We start from the raw sequence: 20,890 nt of genomic DNA, 5'->3' as shown, positions 1-20,890 counted from the left end.
GCTCAAGATGGCTGCAAAGCTGATAGCCGCTTTCTGCTAAAAGTCGGCTCCCAACAGTGTTTGAAGTGTTTTTGTGAGTTATTCTAATGGCTTGTTTAATTTGAAGCTATTTCTGGAGTAGTTAGTGTCAAGGCCTGGGCTCTGGCAGCCCTAACAAGCTAGGCTCAGCCACCTGTTCTCAGTACACCAATTAAAGAATCATTTAGTAGTGAAAAACAGAAAGGAGATTTATTCAGCGTGGCCATGCTGAGGAACAAATAAAGAGGCTCACTGACTCCCTAGGTCCATCTTTGAGGTCCTGGATGAGGTTGAGACTTACATAGTCTAGGAATTTCAGGTCTCAGTTTAAACTTAAAATTGAAAGAATCTCAGGTTTCAGTTTAAACTCAAAAATTAACTGCTCCAGGACACATCCCAGGAGGAGAACATTCCAAAGACTTATACACACACATTCTAGGGAGAGGGCCCAAGATAAAAGGTAATCAGGAAGCTGGGCCCTTAATGAAATAAACCTGGGCAAATGGAAGCCACTAAGCTAACACTCATTGTTATAAAGATAATGTGTAAATCTGAGTCACCTACAGACTGGGCCTGGGAATGACTGTTGAGGTCAGCCTTTGTGGTTATTGTTTAAGAGACAAAACTGCCCTCGTATAAAAACTGCTCTCAGCTTTGGCTCAGGGTTCCTCTTGCCTGCGTGTGAGGAAACCCCAGTGCACTGGTTATTATCAATAAACCTCATGTTTTTGCAGCGAATCCCCTGTCCGTGTGTGTTTGCGAGAGCCTCTGGTTTGGATCTTAGAGTCCAACAATAGGGGGGTAAGAGGTATACACAGCTGAGCAGTCCTGGTCAAGATGTGGTCCTGCCCATCACTGACCCGTTATTGTCTCTGCTCCAATCTATCTGAAGGTAAGGTGGTCTGGTAAGTTTTCAGCATTATGTGAAATCTCCTCTTGCAAAGTTTGGGTTGCTGTGATAAAGACCATGATCCAAAGCTACTTGCAGGAGAAAAGCTGTAGTCCATTTTGAAGGGCCAGAATTAAAGCAGGAACTGAAGCAGAGACCATAAAGGAACTTTACTGGCTTGTTCACCCCGACCTTTTTAGTCTAGTTTTATTTACTTATTTTTTTAATATACTTCCAGGGCTACCTGCCCAGGGATGGCACTACTCACAATGACCTGGGTTCTCCCACACCAATTACTAATCAAGAAAACACCCCACATGTCTACAGGCCAATCAAATGAGATTCCCTCTCCATGGGTGACCTTGGCATGGGTCAAGTTGACTGGAAAAACAAAACAAAAACAAGTAACCAGCACAAGAGGCAGGTTCCTCCTGACTGGACAGTGCTTCCACCCTTTTATTCTCCCAGAGTGAGATTCCTGGAGAAATTCCAATCCTTGACATTCATTATCTCAGTAGCCTGATTGCCAAAGGGAGGGGTCGGGAGTCTCTACTTCTAGTTACAAAGGGACAGTGGAAGTCACTGAGTGGGGAGTGTGGGAGGCTCTAGACTTGGAGCTGGTTTCTGAAGTTGGGATTGAACTTGTGGAGTCTGATGTGAATCTGGGCTGACTGTGTCAGGATTGGCATGAGCTGTGTGTTATGCTGCTTGTGTCTGAGTAGGGCACACATGCCTTGCTGGAGAGCCTATACGATGCTGGCTGGGAGCTGTGTCAGTGTGTGGCCAACCTTATCCTGCACACTCGATTACTATGCTTTAGTTCCTCCATGCTCCCACTCTAGCTAAGGCTTCAGGGCCTTGACTCCCTGTGCTGGCTAGACTTGACATAAAACTAGAGTTATCTGAATGGAACCTTAATTGAAGAAATGCCTCCTTAAGATCCAGATGTAAGACATTTTCTTAGCTAGTTATAGATTGGGGTGGGAGGAGCCCACTGTGGGTGGTGCCATCCCTGGGCTGGTGGTCCTGGGTCCTATAAGAAAGCAGGCTGAGCAGGCCAAGGGAAGCAAGCCAGTAAGCAGCATCTTCCACGGCCGCTGCATCCAGCTCCTGCCTCCAGGTTCCTGCCCTGTTTGATTTCCTGTCCTGACTTCCTTCGATGGTTAATGACATGAATGTAAAGGCCAAATAAACCCTTTCCTCCCCAACTTGCTCTTTTGGTCATGATGTTTCATTGTGGCAAGAGAAACAGTAATTGGGACAAGCCCCTTGCAAGCTCAGCTTCTGCTCATCTGTGGCTGACTTGCCACCCTGGAGATCCTAGAGTAATGCAGGCCGTTGCTTGCTTTGTCATTCCTTCAGGAACTCAGGACAGATAGACAGACAGAGACATAAAGCCAAATGGATTTTTATTAGCAGCAGATAGAAAGTATTATGTTCTCTCTGGATCCAAGAGTGAAGGTTCTTGCTGTACAGGCTCAGGCTGGTCACTCCTGACAGGCAAGGATCTCAGGGCAGGCTGCTCACTGAAAGGGTATCTCTGTAGGGGATATGGATGGCCATGAGAAGAGGGAGGTTACCTCTGCTTCTATCCTATTCAGACCCAGCGTTCCAGGGAGCTGAAGGGCAGACACCTTTATTGGTTTTTGCGGGTGAGCATGTACAATTCTTTACACTGCCCCCTAATCACCAATAGGCAGGTTGGTGAGACACGCTCACCTACAGGAGGGATGCTCAGGCCACATGTGGACATGGACAGCTGGACTTGAGCTCACGTGGACTTTGAGCACTTCATTGTTTCCTCAGGTTAAGTGTGCCAAAGACTCACCAGGACTAGCTTTGAGTGCTAGAATGGTCTGTTCTCTCAGGCCTCCCTGTTCACTGATACTCACTTCTACCATGAGTGGCCACAGCAAGTCCCCACAGGCTTGCAGGTGGTGTGTGTGGATTGGCTAGGGCATTCTCCTCCTACCCTGGGACCTAGTCCTGGGCTGTTCTCACATCATATGTGCTCTTGGATCTGATGAAGAGCAAGGTGGCAGCCAGAGGAGGTCTAGGGAGAAACGGGGCTCCAGGGTCTTGAGGATGCATACCTGGTTGTGGGCTTTTACATTTCATGACACAGCCAACGTTGCAGCATTTCATGTTGCCAGTACATTCATTGTCATGGGAGCAGAGTGCAGCCTTTGGGCATGGCCCAGCTGTGATCATCTGGGATAGATCCCAGGGGCAGCGGCCAGCTTTTGGAGCATCGCCTGGGGGAGAGATCATAATGCATTCTCTTACCACCCAAAGCCCTTTCATGCCCCAACTTTGCTGAGTGCACCTTACTGAACTCCTGACTGAAAAGACCTCATTTTGTGAATGGGGCATTTGTTGAGATCTGTCCTATCATTGGACAGCACCTTTGGAAGCCCAAGACCCCAGGGTCAGGATGGGTAGCAGGCTGCAGGGAAGGTCTAGCAGGGGGTGGGGCTCACAGAATTGGTGTGTGGGTAAAGGGCTATGTGTCCTTTCCAGGCAGACTCTTGACCCTGCTGGGTCCTCCCCACCACCAGGACTGGGTGGGGACTTACTGTTGACAGGAGTTTGGCAGGTCCTGCCACAGGAACTGGGACAACACATGGCATTCTGGGCACACTCCTCGTTGGATTGACAGTCGATACACCCTGTTTCCTCACTGGAGCTGGCTTCAGGGCACATAGACTGAACTGCACAAAAGATGGGGAGGTATATGGGGACCTAGAGGTTAGCCTGACTTGTAAGGCTTCTCAGAAGAAGGCCTGGAGACATGGATAGAAGCTACAAAGAGGAACCTTTGAGGAGCCTTAAAGGTGAACAAGACAAAACAAAACCAAAAACCCCAAAAACCCAAAAAATCTGCCAGAATTGGGATCTGGGAAGCATGAGAAAGAAGAGCAGTTGTGAAAGTGAGGAAGCACATCACAGGCTCATGGCCCTAGCAGAGCACTAAGCCACAGGCTCATGGCCCTAGCAGAGCATTAAGCCACAGGTTCATCATTATAGGTAGATCATTACAAATCTGCCAGAAATGACCAGGGCCTGAGGGTAACTCCCATCAACCTGTCTCTCAATCTGAACATTTTCTACCCAGGTCCCTGGCTGTACAGTTTGTGTGGAATGGTCCCCTACTTCCTGTGATCCTTGGATTCTCTTCTAGGGGTGTCCTTTTGCTCCTTGCCTCCTCAGCATAGACAGCTGGGATCAGTCTTGGGGGACTCTCCAAGCCACACCCTGCAGTAAGGTGAATAGCTGGGGCCTACCTGAGTTGACGACTTGTTCCTGTAGGTTCCGGGCAAGGGCTACCTCCAGGGCCAGCAGGCCAAGAACAAGGCTGATGAAGCAACGCATGGTGTTGGTGGCAGGGAAGTGACTGATGGCAGTCTGAGTGTCCAGGATGCATTTAAAGGCCCTACAGGAGGAAGACTTTGGGGAAGGGGGGGCAGGCTGGCATAGCCCTAGATGGGCTAAAACACTTCCTTCTTGGACACACAGAGAGCAGGCCCAGGCTGCCAGGAACAAGGGCCACAGTGGAGGCCATTTTAAAAAAGTCTTTTGTAAGAGTGGTCATTTTTTTTCCCACTTAAAAGGTAACACTTGTTTATTATGAAAATGAAGAAAATTAAGGATCAGAGAAGGAAGAAGGAGGATCTGTAACAGATGTGACAGGTGTCACTTTGAATGGTTGGGCTGGAACCCTTCACAGACAAAGGAAACTCTGAGCTCCAAATTTGTACAGTCACATAGAAAACAAGACAGGAGTTGTCAAACAAGCCTCAGGTTGGGGCTACATCAGAGGATGACTTCTCCTGGTGCTTTTCTGGAGTTTTATAAAAAAAAATTTTTTTTATAAGAATGTGGAGGCACTTGCTCCTTGCTGGGAGCAAAGGGCACACATTGAAAAGGAGTTGCACATTAGAAAGCCACTTCCCAGAAGGGCCCATACTGTGCCAAGGGTGCCACAGGGCAGGACGGGATGTCCTGCTGGGCACTGTGCCCCATTGCTCTCGTGACATTTCCTTGATTTCTCTTGCAAGGAAGGAGATGTAATGACTCAGAGTGACTGTGCGCTCACTGGCTGTCAGCGCCAGCCTATGTCTGGCCAGAGGTCTTCACTGGTGGTCCATGGCCTCTCCTCTTTGAATACAAAGTCTCAGGGGAAGCTCTCTCAGGCTGTAACCTTGATATTTCATTTCAAGTCAGTCCCAAAGGAAAGCCTGTGCCTGCTTGCAGTCTCTCGGTAGTCACCTGAGCTCCTCCCTCCCCCCCCAGACCTTGGAAAACACCTCTCTGCCTGTTTCTGCATTTGTCTATTCTGGGTGTCTCATGTAAATGGGATCTGACAGTAGGCAGCCTGTTGAGTGTAAGCATGCTTTTAGGCTTCTCTGCCATGTGGAAGTTGCCAGTGCTTCAGTCCTGTTTAAGGGCCAGTGTTTCACAGCAGGCACATAAACATGTGGTGTTCCATCTAACACAGTCACCCCACATTTAGGCCACTGTCAGGCCACTGCCATGCTTGTGTGATTCAAGTCTAAGTCATACCTATGTTCTGCCAACGCTCTGCTTCTACCCCTCCTCCCATTTCCTCCTTTGCTGGAACAGAAGAAGGGCCACCAGGAAAGGGCTAGCCAGGGGTTCTTGGCTGCTTGAATTTCCCAGAAGGCCTTGTGTCTTAAGAGCCAGAGCTCTGTTCTCTCTGTGTCTTGCTGGGGCTCTGTACACATGGAGCCAGGCCCGATGCACTCTGTGTCCTATGCCCACTGGCTGTTATTCTTGCCTATGTATCACTGGCCTGCTGTACTTACTGACACAGGCTCAAAGGAGAAACCACTGGGAATTTCAAGCTGATGACTGCAGTTGTAAACACAGGTGACTGACTATGTGGGCTGCTGGCACAAAGCCAGTAGGCTTCCCAGGTATCCCTCTTTTAGCTCTTTCTTGGTTGCTTCCATGGGTCTCAGAGCCCCCGTTCCTGCCCTCCTTCCCAGCTGTGCTCAAGACTGACAGTGAGATTCTGTTGCTACTTCCTGTTTCTCCAAGTGGTTTGGCCCCTCTTGGTCCACGCCTGGGTCCTCAGTCTCTTGAAGCTCTAGGCCCTTGCTTGAGCCCCTTCTCTTCACTCCTCACCTGTGAACACCTTTGGATGTGTGTCCTGTGTGTGATGAGTAGCTGTGACCCGAGTCTCTTTTATGACCCCTTTTCACCCAAGGGGTCTTCATGATCTGCACCCATTGGCAGGGTTCTGGACTCCTCCCACCCTGCTATAGCAGCAAAGAAATTCTAGCTTCAGAGAGGACAGAAACAAGCAGGCAGCTTGAGCACACCCTGAGGCCTACAGAAGGCCAGGGTTTTTTTTTTTAGCTCATCTTGTTTCAGCTAATGTGTGTGTGTGCTCGAGTATGTGTGTGTGTGTGTGTGTATATGTGTGTGTGTGTGTGTGTGTGTGTATATGTGTGTGTGTGTGTGTGTGTAAAAGTGTATGAGTGGATACAAATGCTTGTATATGTGACTGTGTGTATGTATATGAGTGTGTGTACAAGTGTGCATGTGTACATGTGTATATACATAAGATCAGGTCTCTCCAGTTCCTCTTACTCTCTTTCAGAGCCACAGGAGGAAAAAGAGTTGGGCTGCCTGGAAGGGACATGGCTTGCTTCAGGCCTCAGTGCCAGCCCTTGTTCCTGGAGGTTTGTTTCTTACCCTTTATGGAAATAATCAAAACAGGTTCAAACATGGATGCATAGGTCAGCTTTTAGAATGATAACTTCTCCTTTTCTTCCCCTCTACTTAGAGGTGTCTCGGAAACTGGTCCCTCCATTGACACACAGTTACACTGTTGGTTTGCATAGCATTATGGACGTGACCAGGTATTTCCTGGCCTATCCAGGAAATAAAAAAAAAATTTTATTTAACGTGTAGTGTTTGAGTGTTTTATCTGCCTGTATTTTTATGTACCATGTCATGTATGCCTGGTGCCCATAGAGGCCAGAGAGGGTATCTGACTCTCTATAACTGGAGTTATAGATACTTATGATCCACTATGTAGTGGTTGGGAATTGATGCTGGGTCCTCTGCAAAAGCACAGCAAGTACTCTTTGCTCTGAGCCAACTCTCCAGCCCCCTGTGACTGATTTTTTACTGTCACAAATGTGCACAGGGGCAAAAGGCTCGATTGGGTTCAAACACAGAAGCAACATTATTAAGAAACAGGTTTCATGTTTTGCCCAGGTGTTGGGTCCTGTCTAGGATTCTCCCAGTGACTGTCCTAATTTTGGACTCCTGCTGTCACAGATGGCTACAAGTGGTCCATCTCCTCAACAGCAGCCATTAAACACTCATCCTGCTCATGTGGATAGATTGATAGTTAAAGATGCAGGTGTCACCATTACTTCATTGTTTACTTGTTATTAGTATGTGTATAGTGTGTGTGTGTGTGTGTGTGTGTGTGTGTGTGTACAGACAGGTGGGTAAATGTACAACATGTGTGCTATGGTGTGTGTGTGTGTGTGAGTGTGAGTGAGTGTGTGTGTGTGTGTGTGTGTGTAGGTGAGAGGACAACTTTCAGGAGCTGGTTCTCTCCTTCCACTGTGAGCTCCAGTGATCAAAGTCAGGCAAGTCAGACTTGCACGGCAAATACCTTTCTTTACCGGCTCAGCCATCTCACCAGCCCACTCATACTAATACACTATTTTTACTTTATGTATATGTATGTTTTGCCTGTGTATATGTTTATGTATATGTGTGTAGTGCCATGGAGGCCAGAAGAGGGCATCAGATCCTCTGGAACTGGAGCTACAGACGGTTGTTAGCTGCCGTGTGGGAGCAGGGAACTGAAAGACCAGCCAGTGCTCCAAAGGCTGAGCCATTGTCTCTCTGTCCCCATTCCCCCCCCCCCTTTTTTTTCTAAATGATTTTTTAAAAGATTTATTTATTTATTTCATGTATGTGAGTACACAGTCGCTGTCTTTAGACACACCAGAAGAGGGCATCAGATCCCATTGTAGATGGTTGAGAGCCACCATGTGGTTGCTGGGAATTGAACTCAGGACTTCTGGAAGAGTAGTCACTGCTCTTAACTGCTGAGCCATCTCTCCAGAACACCCCCACCACCCCCATTGCTTTTTTTTTTTTTTTTTTTTTAAAGTCATGGTTTTAAACATATAAGGGAGTAGAAATAGAAAAAAAAAAAAAAAAAAAAAAAAAAAAAAAAAACCCAAGCACCCACCCATCTTGGATTCACAGTTGAAAACCTCATTCTGGAGCCAGCGCCACTGCCTGTGCTGTCACAATTAATCCTTGTGGGTCTGTCCCTAAATGTATGTGGCTGGAAACCAAGGGCCATTTCCCTGTGTATAAAATTCTCCTGTGTGTTAATGGCCCAGTGTTGCTCCTGCTCATGGGCTAGGTACTGGGGCAGACTAACTTTTCCTCTGGCCTCTACAGGAGAGGGTCACTCTCTTCTTTCACTCTCATGGCCCATAAGCTGAGCAGCCCCAGGGATTCGCTTTTGTCCTAACTCTACTTCAGGTAAGTAATTCCCTCCCATGCCCTGAGCTCCCTGTAAAATGCAGGGACCAATAGCATCTTTGCTACTGGACTAGACTGAGGCTTAACAACACAATGATAAAGAATGAGAACATTTCCAAGCAGAAGTTTTGAGACGGTCTTCCACGATAGCAGCGTAGATAGATTGGAAAGATAATCTCTGGTCAGGTGTGGTGGCACAAGCCTTTGCTTGGAAGGCAGAGGCAAGTGGATCTCTGTGAGTTCAAGGCCACCCAGATCTGCAGAGTGAGTTCCAGGACAGTCAAAGGTTACATGGAGAGGAGAGAAAAAAATGTGTGCATATATATGTATATGATGTATATGTATATGATGTACACACACACACATATATCTGGCTAGGGCTGTAGGTCAGTAGTAGAGCTTTTGCCTAGCATGTGTGAAGAAAGCACCCTGGATGCATTCCCCAGCAACACACACACACACACACACACACACACACACACAGAGAGAGAGAGAGAGAGAGAGAGAGAGAGAGAGAGAGAGAGACAGACAGATGGACGGACACACAGAGAGAGACAGACAGACAGACACAGAGAGAGAGAGACAGACTCTCTCTCTCTCTCTCTCTCTCTCTCTCTCTCATACACACACACACAGAGACCATATATCTGCGTCTATATCTTGAAGTGCCTGTATTATATTCTCCCTCTGTGCATATACATGGAAGGTGTCAGAGCTGTGGGCAGCCCTGGTGACATCTTGTCAAGATTTTTGGGAAGCATTGTCAGTGGTTGGGAAATAGTCAGCTCTGCTAGCAGGCTACTGACATCTTTGTTTGTTTGTTTTTTGTTTTTCGAGAGAGGGTTTCTCTGTGTAGCCCTGGCTGTCCTGGAACTCACTCTGTAGACCAGGCTGGCCTCGAACTTTGGCCTGCCTCTGCCTCCCAAGTGCTGGGATTAAAGGCATGCGCCACCACCGCCCGGCTGCTTATTTTATTATATTGCGTGCGCCACCACTGCCTGGCTTTTTTTTTTTTTCTAAGATTTATTTATTTTATATATGTGAGTACATTGTAGCTGCCTTCAGACACACCTGAAGGGGACATTGGATTACAGATGGTTGGATTTCCATGTGGTTGCTGGGAATTGAACTCAGGACCTCTGGAAGAGCAGTCAGTGCTCTTAACCACTGAGCCATCTCTCCAGCCCAAGGCTACTGCCATTTTGGAGCATTTACTCAGCTTCTAAAAGAATCAGCTTTAGAGCTTTGCATGGTGGCACACACCTGTGATCCCAGCAGTAGGAATCAAAGGCAGGCAAATCTCTGTGGGTTCCAGGCCTGCGTGGTTTACGTAGTGAGCTCTAGGTTACTAGGAGTGAGGGCTACTTAGAGAGACCCTATCACAAACATATCACATTGGTTTTAGGGTGCAACTGTGGGACACGGACCAGAGCCCGTCCTCTCTGCACTTTGTATGGACAGAGGAGAGAACAGAAGTCTATACTTCTGTCCCAGTACTAGAGGGAATCTGGCCTTGGGGCTCAAGGTGACACTGGTCAGTTGAGGACATGTATTCTGTGTGGTGGGAGAAATGTAGGGAGGACAGAGAGGCCCTGGCTGAACAAGGAGTTCATGAGGTGCACACATCAGAGCCTGCAGGTCAGGTCGGGAAGCCAGAAGGTTCTAGGAATGAAGACATTACTCTGAATTCACCAGGCCCAGCGGCAAGGGGCATGGGGTTCTTGTGCCCTAGGGTGTTCTGGTTCTTGGCTTGCCAGTCTTGAGGCTGTGTTCTTTCATTATGTATACCCTCTTTCATGCCCCATCAACTCTGCATGGCCAGGATGGGAAAAGGACACCAGGAGTTTGGTAGTACCCACTCTGCACTTTTTGTCCTATAGCGTCAGTTGGGCCGGAATTTTCTTTGAAACTCTGAGCAGCAGACAAGGTGGAGGAGGATGCCAGGCTGGTCCATGAGCTTGCTTCTTTCTTGTAGTGCTTGTTATGGCTCCTGGGTGAACATCCTGCCCTCATTTTTGGTCACGGTGCTTAGAAACTCTGAGTGAGGGTTTCTCCCTCTTCATTGGAGTCATGACTGTGTGTCATCCATTGTCACTGGGGTCACTGCCCTGTGTGCAGACCTTGGTCCCCTGCTCAGCAGCACCAAGGGCAAGTGTGTTAGACACTCCAGCTGGCACCGGCTGCTCTAGGCAACAGCAAGGAGATAGCAGCTGCACAGCTGGTGTGCTGGACTATGTGGCATTAGTGTGTTCCCTTGTGGCTCATTAGCTAGCACTTGTCTGTGTCGGGTCACAGTGGATGGGGTGCAGCCTCCAGAGATGCTCCTTGTGCAGCTCCTCCCCAGCAGGGAGGCTTTTGATATGGCCCCCAGGCATCTGAAAGTGCAGGTGCAGGCAGTTGCCTGAGGACCTGATCCTCAGGTGGATCATGGAGGGCAGATGGCTATCCTCTGACTCCCACACTCACACACGATGGCCCCTGCATGGCTGTATAGCATACACGCGCACGCGCGCGCACACACACACACACACACACACATAAATAAAATAAATACATAATAAAAATGAAAGGAAGTGAGCCGACTGGCTGCCCAAGGACAGGATGGGCACAGTATGCAGGGGCCAAGGAGGGAGAGCTGGCTGGCACAGAGTCTGGAGTCACCATGTTTAAGTGAAAAGGCAGGAGTGCTGAGAAGGGGTGAGGTGTTGAGCCCCTTTGGTGAAAAGGGGGAGGGCCTGGGCTTTCCTCTGGTGAGAGAAGTTGCTACTCCCTCCTTTAGAAACCTGCCAGGAGGGTTGTTGTGACTCAGATCAGGGACTGTGGAGAATTAGCAGGTGATAAAGAAGTGGTTTCTAAACAGTCCCAGGAAATCCTTTACAGTTTAGGGGTGATTTTTTTTTTCAGTCATGCTGTAATTTAGAGGTAGACTTGGGACAAGCTCCCAGGCTTGTGGATTCTGAAAGACAGTAGGGTTCAGAACATCAAGCTGATCCCCACCTTGGAAAAGGGGCCCAAACTTCCTCTTTCATACCAGTCCTTAGGCACAGGGTGGGGAGTTCACTGGGGCTTAGCCTTGGGTCTGAGATGAGATGCCTGGGGGGAGTCCCTGAGTTTTTCCTCTAGTAGAGACTGGGTTGGGTGTTCCAGTCTGCTGAAAATATTCAGGGACTCCACCACCCTCTACAGAACCAGCCCACTGCACCTGACACATAAAAACTACTGATTTTTAGGGCTTGACAGATGGTTCAACAGTTAAGAGCTCGTGTTGCTCTTGCTGAAGATGCAGGCTTGATTCCTAACACCCACATGGTAGCCAAGGCTGGCCCCTAAGTCCAGTTCTGGGGGACTTGCCTCTGGCCTTTGTGGGCACCGCATGCACACTGCACTTGCATGCAGGTAAAATATTCATATGCATAAAATATAAATAAATAAAAAATTTGAAAAATTATTAGTGCCCCTTATTCCATTAAAAATTATTTTCAGGGCCCGGAAAGATGGCTCAGTTGTTAAGGGTACTGGTGATCTTGTAGAGGATCAAGTTTGTCTCTCAGGATTCAAATCTGGTGGCTCACAACCACCTGTAATTCCAACTCCAGAGCACAGGCTTTCTTCTGCTCTCCCTAGGACTTGTATACACATGGCATACCTTCACACATGCACACACACATGCACACACACACATGCACACACACATACATACACAAAAATAAGCCTTAATAAATTATAAATATTGGGCTAGAGAGATGGCTCAGCAGTTAAGAACACTGACTGCTCTTCCAGAGGTCCTGAGTTCAATTCCCAGCAACCACATGGTGGCTCACAACCATCTGTAATGGGATCTGATGTTCTCTTCTGGTGTGTCTGAAGACAGCTACAGTGTACTCACATAGATCTTTTTTAAAAAATTATAAATATTAACAAACATCGCATAAATATTGATAATATTAAATATATTTCTATTTTATGTTTATATTAAATATAATAAATAAATAAATATTTTCTATGGATGCTCAATGCACCATGGCTGGTCCTCACATGGAGACATCATGGCTTGGGGAAGTGATTTGCCAAACATTGAGAAAAAAAAATGAAGGGTGAAGATGAACCAAAGCAACAAGAAGAAAAGATTGAAATAAAAAGTTAAAGATGGTGGAAATCATGCTGCTAGAAGCAGCAGGTCTGGAGAGATGGCTCAGTGGTTAGATGCACGGGCTGCTCTTGCAGAGGTCCTTGGCTTGATTCCCAGCACCCACGTGATGACTTACCGCTATCTGTAACTCCAGCTCCTGGGGATTCACTGATAGGCTCTTCTAGTCCCTGAGGACACTGCATTCATGTAGTGTACAGACAGACATGCAAGTAAAACATTCATACACATAAAATTATATGTATATATACATAATATATATTTATTATATAAAATTATATATATACACATATAATTTTATATAATAAATATATATATTTATATTTATTGGGAAGAGATCCTGCAGAAGACCTGGATCATGACCCTAGAACACCAGTACAGGTTAGACACAGCACATTCTGATCTTTAGTGGATGTTAGAAAGTGAAAAAGGGGCTGGAGAGGTGGCTCAGTATATAAGCATTGGCTCCTCTTCCAGAGGAACAGGGTTTGATTCCCAACACCTACATGTGGTATCAAGAGGCTCTAGTTCCAGTAGATCCACTGCCCTTTTCTGGCCTCTGAGGGCACCAGGCACACCAGTGGTACACAGACACATATACAGGCGAAACACCCATACATGTTTTAAAAAATTAAAAGAAGAAAGAGTTAAAGGACTCAGGAGAAGCCGAGGACCATAGGAACCGTGTCTGGAGTCAGTGAAGTGAGAAGCCGGAAAGTTCCCTGGATAGGGTGTTTTGTGTGAATCCCAGAGACCAATCTACAGCCCATTATTTTACCACTGCTGTTAGTACACTTGGGGCGTCAGAGTCTGCCCCCAGTCAGGTTCAGCCACCTCTCCTCAGTAAACCAACCAAAAGGGCCAACTTCAACAAAGGAGATTTATTCAATGTCTGTCTGACCCCCCTCCGCCCCCCTTCATCTTCAGGGGCTGAAGTTTGAGTAGCTGGCCAAGGGTGAGCACATCTATGGAGTTTCCTAGAAGGTATGGCCACTCTCAGCCACCATCAACTTTTCTTTGCTTCCTGGTATGAGAATAAACAACGAAGAGAGGCTGTTGGTAGGCAGAAGGGGTACCACAAAGGGGCCAGCCACCTCCATGCAGTGACAGAGACCCAGGCAGCTAGGGGAGCCGACACCTGAAAGCTCCGAAAGGGAAGGGGAGCCTGGCTGGCAGCTGCTTGGGTAGGCTGGAGGTGGTCTTCTCTGATTGGTCCCGGGTTGAAATAGGACTGGAAAACAGAAAGCTGACTGTCAGTTACTGGTCAAGCTCTGGTTACTTGGGGCCGAGGAGTTGTTTGGCTTCATGCCCATTGTTATATGATGGTGTGGCCTCCTGCAAGTCTGACTTACTAGGCCGTGGACGGCCTGGGCGGTGTCCCCTTCTCAAGCATGTTTTGGACATGGCTTGCATGATGTACAGGCTCTTTCTGGGTTCTAGTAAGTCAGAAGACATCCAATTTGGATCAGTCTCTTTGGGAACCAGGCTAGAAGCCAAACTGCTGGCGAGATGAGAAAGATAGGAGCCTGGTGGGCGTCTTCAGCTTGCAATCCTGGAGAAGAGCTGCTGCTTCCCGCCTCCTTGTTGGGAAGGCCCAGTAAAGCAGGGAAAGAAGACAGGTCAGCTCATACCCGTGTGGAGATCTTCAATTGCTGGTCGTATCAACCTTGGATAGCTCTTGCCAGGCGTTTCCTCTGCAGAGAATGACTAGCGGCCCTGACATCTCGAAGCCACGCCTCTGTTGCTCTTTTGCACACGGACCTCCGACAAAGCCTCTGAGTTTGCCACGCGAACTCAGGAAAACAAAGCAAAACAGAAAACCCCAAACAAAAAAAGCAAAAAGCAAAACAAAACAAAAAAAACCCCACCCAAACCGAGCAAAAATTACAAAACAGTTAACAGCTCCCTCCACTGGCCCATATGAGTTACTGCAGTTACTTTATCAAAAACAACTTCTGGGTCCCCAGTCCCAGCACCAGCCTGCACTCACCGCAGAGCCAGGCTTTCTTCCACCCTCTCTAGGTCAAAGCCAAGTCTTGAGCCCTCAGTTCTTTTCCTTTCTTTCTCCAGGACACGTGTTGTCCCTGTTGAGCCAGCTTGTTCAGCCACACCAGTTTCCTGATGGTCCTCTCCTGGAGGATCTTGATTCTGAGGTCAGGTGACTACATCTTTGTGACAGTTATCTTGGAGAATATAGGTGAGACTGTGTTCTCCTTGTTCCTCTGAAAGCTGTGTGCATCTTAACCATGTTAGTGGCTCTCAGCTCACCTCTGTTCACGATCTGGACCATTCTCGTTAGCTTTGTTCCCTTCTTTTGAGTATTTGCATGACCCCACTTTATGCCCAGTGAGAATCTGGTGTTTCTGGGCTCTGGCCCTGTTGGAACCAATGCTGCTCCCCTTTCTGGATCTCTCTGGAGTTGACAATAGAGCTTGTCACCAGCTCATGGGGCCCTCTAGCTTGAGAGGTACAGCTGGGGAACTGCCTTTTGATCTACTTCTGCTTAATAAATGTTTACATGTGTGTGTATGTATGAGTGTGAGCATGTGTATGAGTGTGAGCATGTGTATGAGTGTGTGTGTATGAGTGTGAGCATGTGTATGAGTGTGTGTGTATGAGTGTGAGCATGTGTATGAGTGTGTATGTATGAGTGTGAGCATCTGTATGTGTGTGTGAGTGTGTATGTGTGTGAATGTGTATGTGCATGTGAGCATGTGTATTTGTGTGTGTAGGTGTGTTAGTGTGAGCATGTGTATGTATATGTGTGTGTGTATATGTGTGAGTGTGTATGTGTGTGTGTGAGTGTGTATGTGTGTGTGTGAGGGTGTATGTGATTGTATTTGTGTGAGTGTGTATATGTGTGTGAGTGTGTATGAGTGTGTGTGTATGTGTGTGTGAGTATGTGTATGTATGTATGTGTTAGTGTGTGTATGTGTGTGATTGTATTTGTGTATGAGTGTGTATGTGTGTGTGAGTGTGAAGCTGAGAGGAGAACCTTCTGGAGCCAGCTGTTTCTCTCTTACCATGTGATCCCTAGGGATCAAACTCAGGTTGCCAGGCATGATGTCTTTACTCTCTGAACCACCTCCCTGCTCCCCTCCCCCTCCCCCCTTTTTAGACAGGGTCTTGCCTTGGAGCCTATGCTGGTCTCAAATGCATGATCTTTCTGCTTCTGCCTCCCAAGTGCTGGGATACAGGCTTGAGCCTGAGTCTGCTTTTTCAACTATAAATTTAAAAAAAAAAAAAAAAAAAAAACCAACCAAACAAAACTAAGACAGATCCAGGAGTACTATCTGAATTGAGGTGAATTTTAAGTATCAAATATGAAGCAGAATGTAAAGACAGTGTGAAAGAGAGATGTGGAGCGTCTCATTAAGAATTCTGCATATGAATTACACACTGAACGAGTACTCACCAAAAAGAGAAAGAAAGGTCGTCTTTCAGGTGTAATGAATTAGATGATGTTTGGTTAAAACTTGAAATTTCGGATTCGGGGTCAACGGTAGAGAGCTTGCTTGGCACTTCTTGGACCTTGCATTTGCTGCAGGACAAATTTAAAATTCTACCTGTGTTATTTTGCTTTCTTCCATTGGTTGCAGGATTTATGTACATATGTGCTTACACAGAAGTCCACATCATAGTCTTCCCTGACAGCGCTCTCCTGAGGGATGCCAAGGGAACCACGCTGGGCACTATCCTTTCTCAGGAGATGGAAAATCCGGGCCTGAAGGAACAGCTCCATGCTTGCATTGTGCTGTTCAGGCCTGCCGTGTGACACTATTCCTGAGGAGACATGAACAATTGTCTACTGATTCCAGACAGATGGAAGGAAGGGTACTCAAAGACAGCTGCATCAGCACCAGCAGAGGGGACAATTTACAAGAAGCTGGAAACCCAGAGCACTCTGCACAACCTGCAGGCAGCCCAAAAACTCAGAGTGTCCTTTCCAGGTAGCTCAGTTGGTTTGGATTTGAGGATGTGTTTCAGTATTCTTTACTGTGATTCTGTCTGCGTGGGGAGGAGGGGCCTAGTGAATCTAGTCGGCTTCAAGGGCTTCCTGAAGCTGCTGACGTGTTTACCTTCTGAGCTTAGTGAGCCCCCTTGGAGGGTGGAAGGTGTGTCATCTCCCCGTAAAACAGTGGTTTTCGAGCTTGCTGTGACCCTTCAGTACAGTTCCTCATGTTGTGCTCAACGCCCAACCATGACATTTTTTTTTGTTACTACTTCACAAGTGTAAATTTGCTACTGCTGGAACTTTCAGGTGGCTGACATCAAATAAGTGAAGGGTCTGTTGAGGCCCACAGCCTGGTTTGCTCCATTCAGTATAAAAGGGGCTGCTTGTCCCCTCCTCTCTCTCTTGCATCTTACTTTCTTCCCTCTCCCCTCTCTTTCCTCTACTTCCCTTCTCTCCCCACTCCCCTCTCCCCTCTCTCCATATGTTTATGGTTGGCCTCTACTCCTCTCCTCTCTCTCTCCCTCTCTTTCTCTTTGCCTTTCTCGGTCTCTACTCCCTCAACTCCCCTCCCCATGCTGTAAGTAAACTATATTCTATACTATATCTATCATGTGACTGCTACCTCACCATATCGTGCCTCTACCAAATATATTCCTGGTTCTTTCCTTTTTATAAAACACAAAACATATAACACACACACACACACACACACACACACACACACACACACACGACAACACACCCAATTCAATTCCACATCATGGACACTGTCATAGCACATATTCACTCATTACACACATAAGCACTGCACACACATCACACGCTCATATGAACACCTCTCACATGCTATATCCCACACTTATAAGAACCACGCTGCACCCAGCGGTATGGACAATACATAGACTCCCACTGAGTAAATGTGACGCAATAGCACCAGGCCCTGAGATGTTGATTCCAGCTCTGCCCACTGTTGGTCACAGGAAAGAGCGACGTGCCTCTCTCTTCTGCTACAGAAGGTCAGTGTGTTCACCCACGCAGCCTTCGAAACTGATAGGTGTTCCATTTCAACCCACTGACATAGTTGGTTCGCACACAGCTCTCAGACGTTGCCAAGCCCCACAGAACACAGAGGAATGCTGTGTGTGTATTATACTGGACCGCCAACCTGGAACCAAAGTTGGCACTGCATATCCTATCAACAGCTGGACACATCTCCAATACCTTTTGCTTTTATTGTATAAACCACACTACTAAATTGGTAAAGGTGGTCCAGAAGAGGAAGTGCATCTGTCTTTAATCACAGTACTCGGGAAGTGGCGTTAAAAGACTTGGTAAGGGCAACTGTCCCAGCTGATACACAGACACCAATACAGAGACACAGGGAACAGGAGAAGGCAAGGGGACATCATGATGCCTCCAAAAGGAAACTGTCTATTAAAGGATTCAAGAGAATGATAAATTCAGCAGAACTAGAGATCATAAAAATGTGTCAGCCAGAAACCCTGTAGCTAAAGACCTCCTTGAATAAAAATAATATGAAAATAAAAAAATAAAAATAACACAATGGAGAGACCCACGAGTCCAGTTGATTAGGCTGAAGAACTTCTGAGCTTGAAGGCAGGCCTTTTAAAATAACACATACACATGTACACATGCCCAGGGCACAGGAAAAAAAGGATAAAGTGTCTTTGAGATAGGATACTTACTAAGCAAGCAAACCTTAACATAAGGGGCTGGAGAGATGGCTTGGCAGTTAAGAGCACTCACTGACTGCTCTTCCTGAGGACCCAGGTTTGTTTCCTAACACCCATTTGTGCCTCACAACTTTCCAGAACTCCAGTTGCAAAGGGATTTGACACCCTCTTCTGGTGGCCACAGGTACTGCATGCACGTGGTGCTCTGACATACATACGGGCAAATCAACCATATACATAAATTAAAAATGAAGAAACCTACAACTAAAATAAAGAGTAGTCTAGAAGGAGGGGGGACATGGCATAGAAAATCTATTCATTGCTGAAAGTTTTGGGGGGAATGATAAGATGCCAGGAAGCTCAGGGGATCTGCAACAGATTCAATAAGAAAGATCTCTTTGAGGCCTGATACTGCTGAAAGCGTGATGAGAAGAGAATCATCACACTGCAAGACAGAGACTCATATGCGACAGAATCCTCACAAAGGGCAGACTGCTCAGCAGAAACCTTACAGGAAGAGAGTGGGGTGATGCATTCCTTCCATCCATCCATGCATCCATGTGTCCTTCCATCCATCAGTGCATCCATCCATCCATGCGTCCATGTGTCCATCCATGCATCCAGCCCTGGATGGCCTGGAACTCCTGATATAGACCAGGCTGGCCTAGAACTCAAACTCATAGAGACCCACCTGCTTTTGCCTCCTGAGTGGGATTAAAGATGTGACCACCTGATATATGCATTCTAGATAATATGAATTACTAAAATTAAGACACAAAGACAGAAAATCCAAGCAGACTGGTAAACAGGATGGAATAAGTGATAAAAAGTCTCCTAGCAAAGAAAATCCTGAGACCGGGGGGCTTCCATACTGAATCTGACCAAACTTTAGAAGAACCAGCATAATAAAAGCTTCCCAAAGGTTTAAAACAAAGGAGGAAGCCCTTCCAAGCACATTATATGACATCAGCATTGCTTTGATTCCCAAAACCAGACACCCAGAAAAAGAAAACTATAGACCAACACTCCTTATGAATATGAATATCAATAAAGCACTAAAAATACACAATATAATTAAAAATGATACAAATAAACTGCTAAAAAGTGTGTGTGTGTAAAATGCTTCAAGACTTCGCTGTGGGGAAAATACTTTTTTTTATTATGACCCCAACGCAAAAGTAATTTGACAGAGAAGATCATATAACATTAAAAGCTTCTATCAGCAAAAGAGACTTGTGTGAAATGACAGTTAGGGGAATGGGGGATTATCTTACAAGGGACTGGTTTCTGGAATGTATAAGGAACTCAACAACAAAAGTCAAATAGTATGATTTAACAATAGATAAACAAGTGACCTGAATACATTACAGTGTTTTTTTTTTTTTCAAAAAAAGATAGCCAATTAGCCAAAAGTGTAAAACCACCCCAAATTATAAACAAAACAAAACAAAACCACTGTTTTAATATCTGATGCTAGTATGTTAGGAGGAACAAACCCCCCTGCTGTCTGTGAATTAGTACAGCCATGGAAAGCTGCCTGGATCTTCCTCAAAAAGCTAGAAATAGAGCTATCATGTGATTCAACGATTCCGCTCGTGGGTCTATCCAGCAGAACTGGAGGCAGTCAGACAAAGGGCGCTTGCACTTGTATGCTTACCCATCACTTTTCACAGCAGTCAAGATAAGGAATCAATCACCATGGCAGAAATAAAAAAAATTCAGTTCCTCTATACAGCAAACTCGTATTCAGCCACAGGAGGATGAGATTCTGCAGCTCCAGCAGCAGGGATGGAACTGGGGGTATGACATTAAGCAAAAATAACATTGCTCTCAGAGAACCAGAGACTAGAATAGTGTTTCCTAGAGCGGTGGGCTAGTGGGTGTATGTGCACTTAGATGGTCGAGATCCACTTTGCTTTTCTGTGGCTGTGATGAACACCATGACCAACCGCAACACGGGGGAGGAGAGAGAGGGAACACTGCTCACTGTGCATTGACTCTTCTATAACTGAGGCACACCTGCCCAGGGTGGCAGCAGTCACAGTGGGCTGGGCCCTTCCATATCAACCAGCAAGAAACTGCTCCACAGACATGTCCACAGGCCAGTCTGATGGAGGCAGCTCAGTCCCTCAGCTAAGAATCTTTCTTCCCTCGCGTGTCTAGGTTCTGACATTTACAGAACTATGAGGGGCAGGAAGGATAAGCTTCCTAGTTCTCTACTGTAATTTTAAGAGATGATTATTTTATAGGGATGAGTATTTTGCCTGCATGTACATGCCTGGTGCTTGCAGAGGTCAAAAGAGGGTGTTGGATCCCCTGGAACTGGGTCTGTTTTGAGCTGCCATGTGGGTGCTAGGAATAAACCCACCTCCTCTGCGAGAGCAGCCAGTGCTCTTAGCCACCGAGCCACCGCTCCAGTCTCTTCCTAATGTTTTATAGCACAGAATTACTATGATCGACAGTGATTTAAAGTGATTATTTCAATGTAGTCAGTAAAGTGAGTTTTAAAGGTTCTGAACATTAAAGAAATGACATTTGTCCAAGCCAATAGATAGGCCAGTTTCCCTGACTTGGTCATTATGTGTTGTATTGAAGAGCCTCACTGGACCTTATAAATATATATCAGTACTATGCATTAA

At 46.6% G+C, this 20,890-nt stretch overlaps 1 protein-coding gene across 1 annotated transcript; it reads right to left on the bottom strand.

The window, feature by feature from the left end:
• Window positions 1-2,331: 2,331 nt before the first annotated feature.
• Window positions 2,332-4,286, bottom strand: LOC117712378 (whey acidic protein-like). Its single transcript, XM_076937728.1, has 4 exons — window positions 4,192-4,286; window positions 3,484-3,618; window positions 3,001-3,162; window positions 2,332-2,447 (listed from the first exon to the last, which is right to left on the bottom strand). Exons 1-4 carry the CDS (start codon window positions 4,277-4,279, stop codon window positions 2,431-2,433), a joined length of 402 nt encoding a protein of 133 aa, XP_076793843.1. The 5' UTR covers window positions 4,280-4,286; the 3' UTR covers window positions 2,332-2,430.
• Window positions 4,287-20,890: the final 16,604 nt, after the last annotated feature.

Source organism: Arvicanthis niloticus, chromosome 7 (assembly GCF_011762505.2).
Source record: "Arvicanthis niloticus isolate mArvNil1 chromosome 7, mArvNil1.pat.X, whole genome shotgun sequence".
NCBI classification, from domain to species: domain Eukaryota; kingdom Metazoa; phylum Chordata; class Mammalia; order Rodentia; family Muridae; genus Arvicanthis; species Arvicanthis niloticus.
Note: the sequence above shows the minus strand (reverse complement) of the source record. Positions and strands in the feature narration are given on the sequence as shown.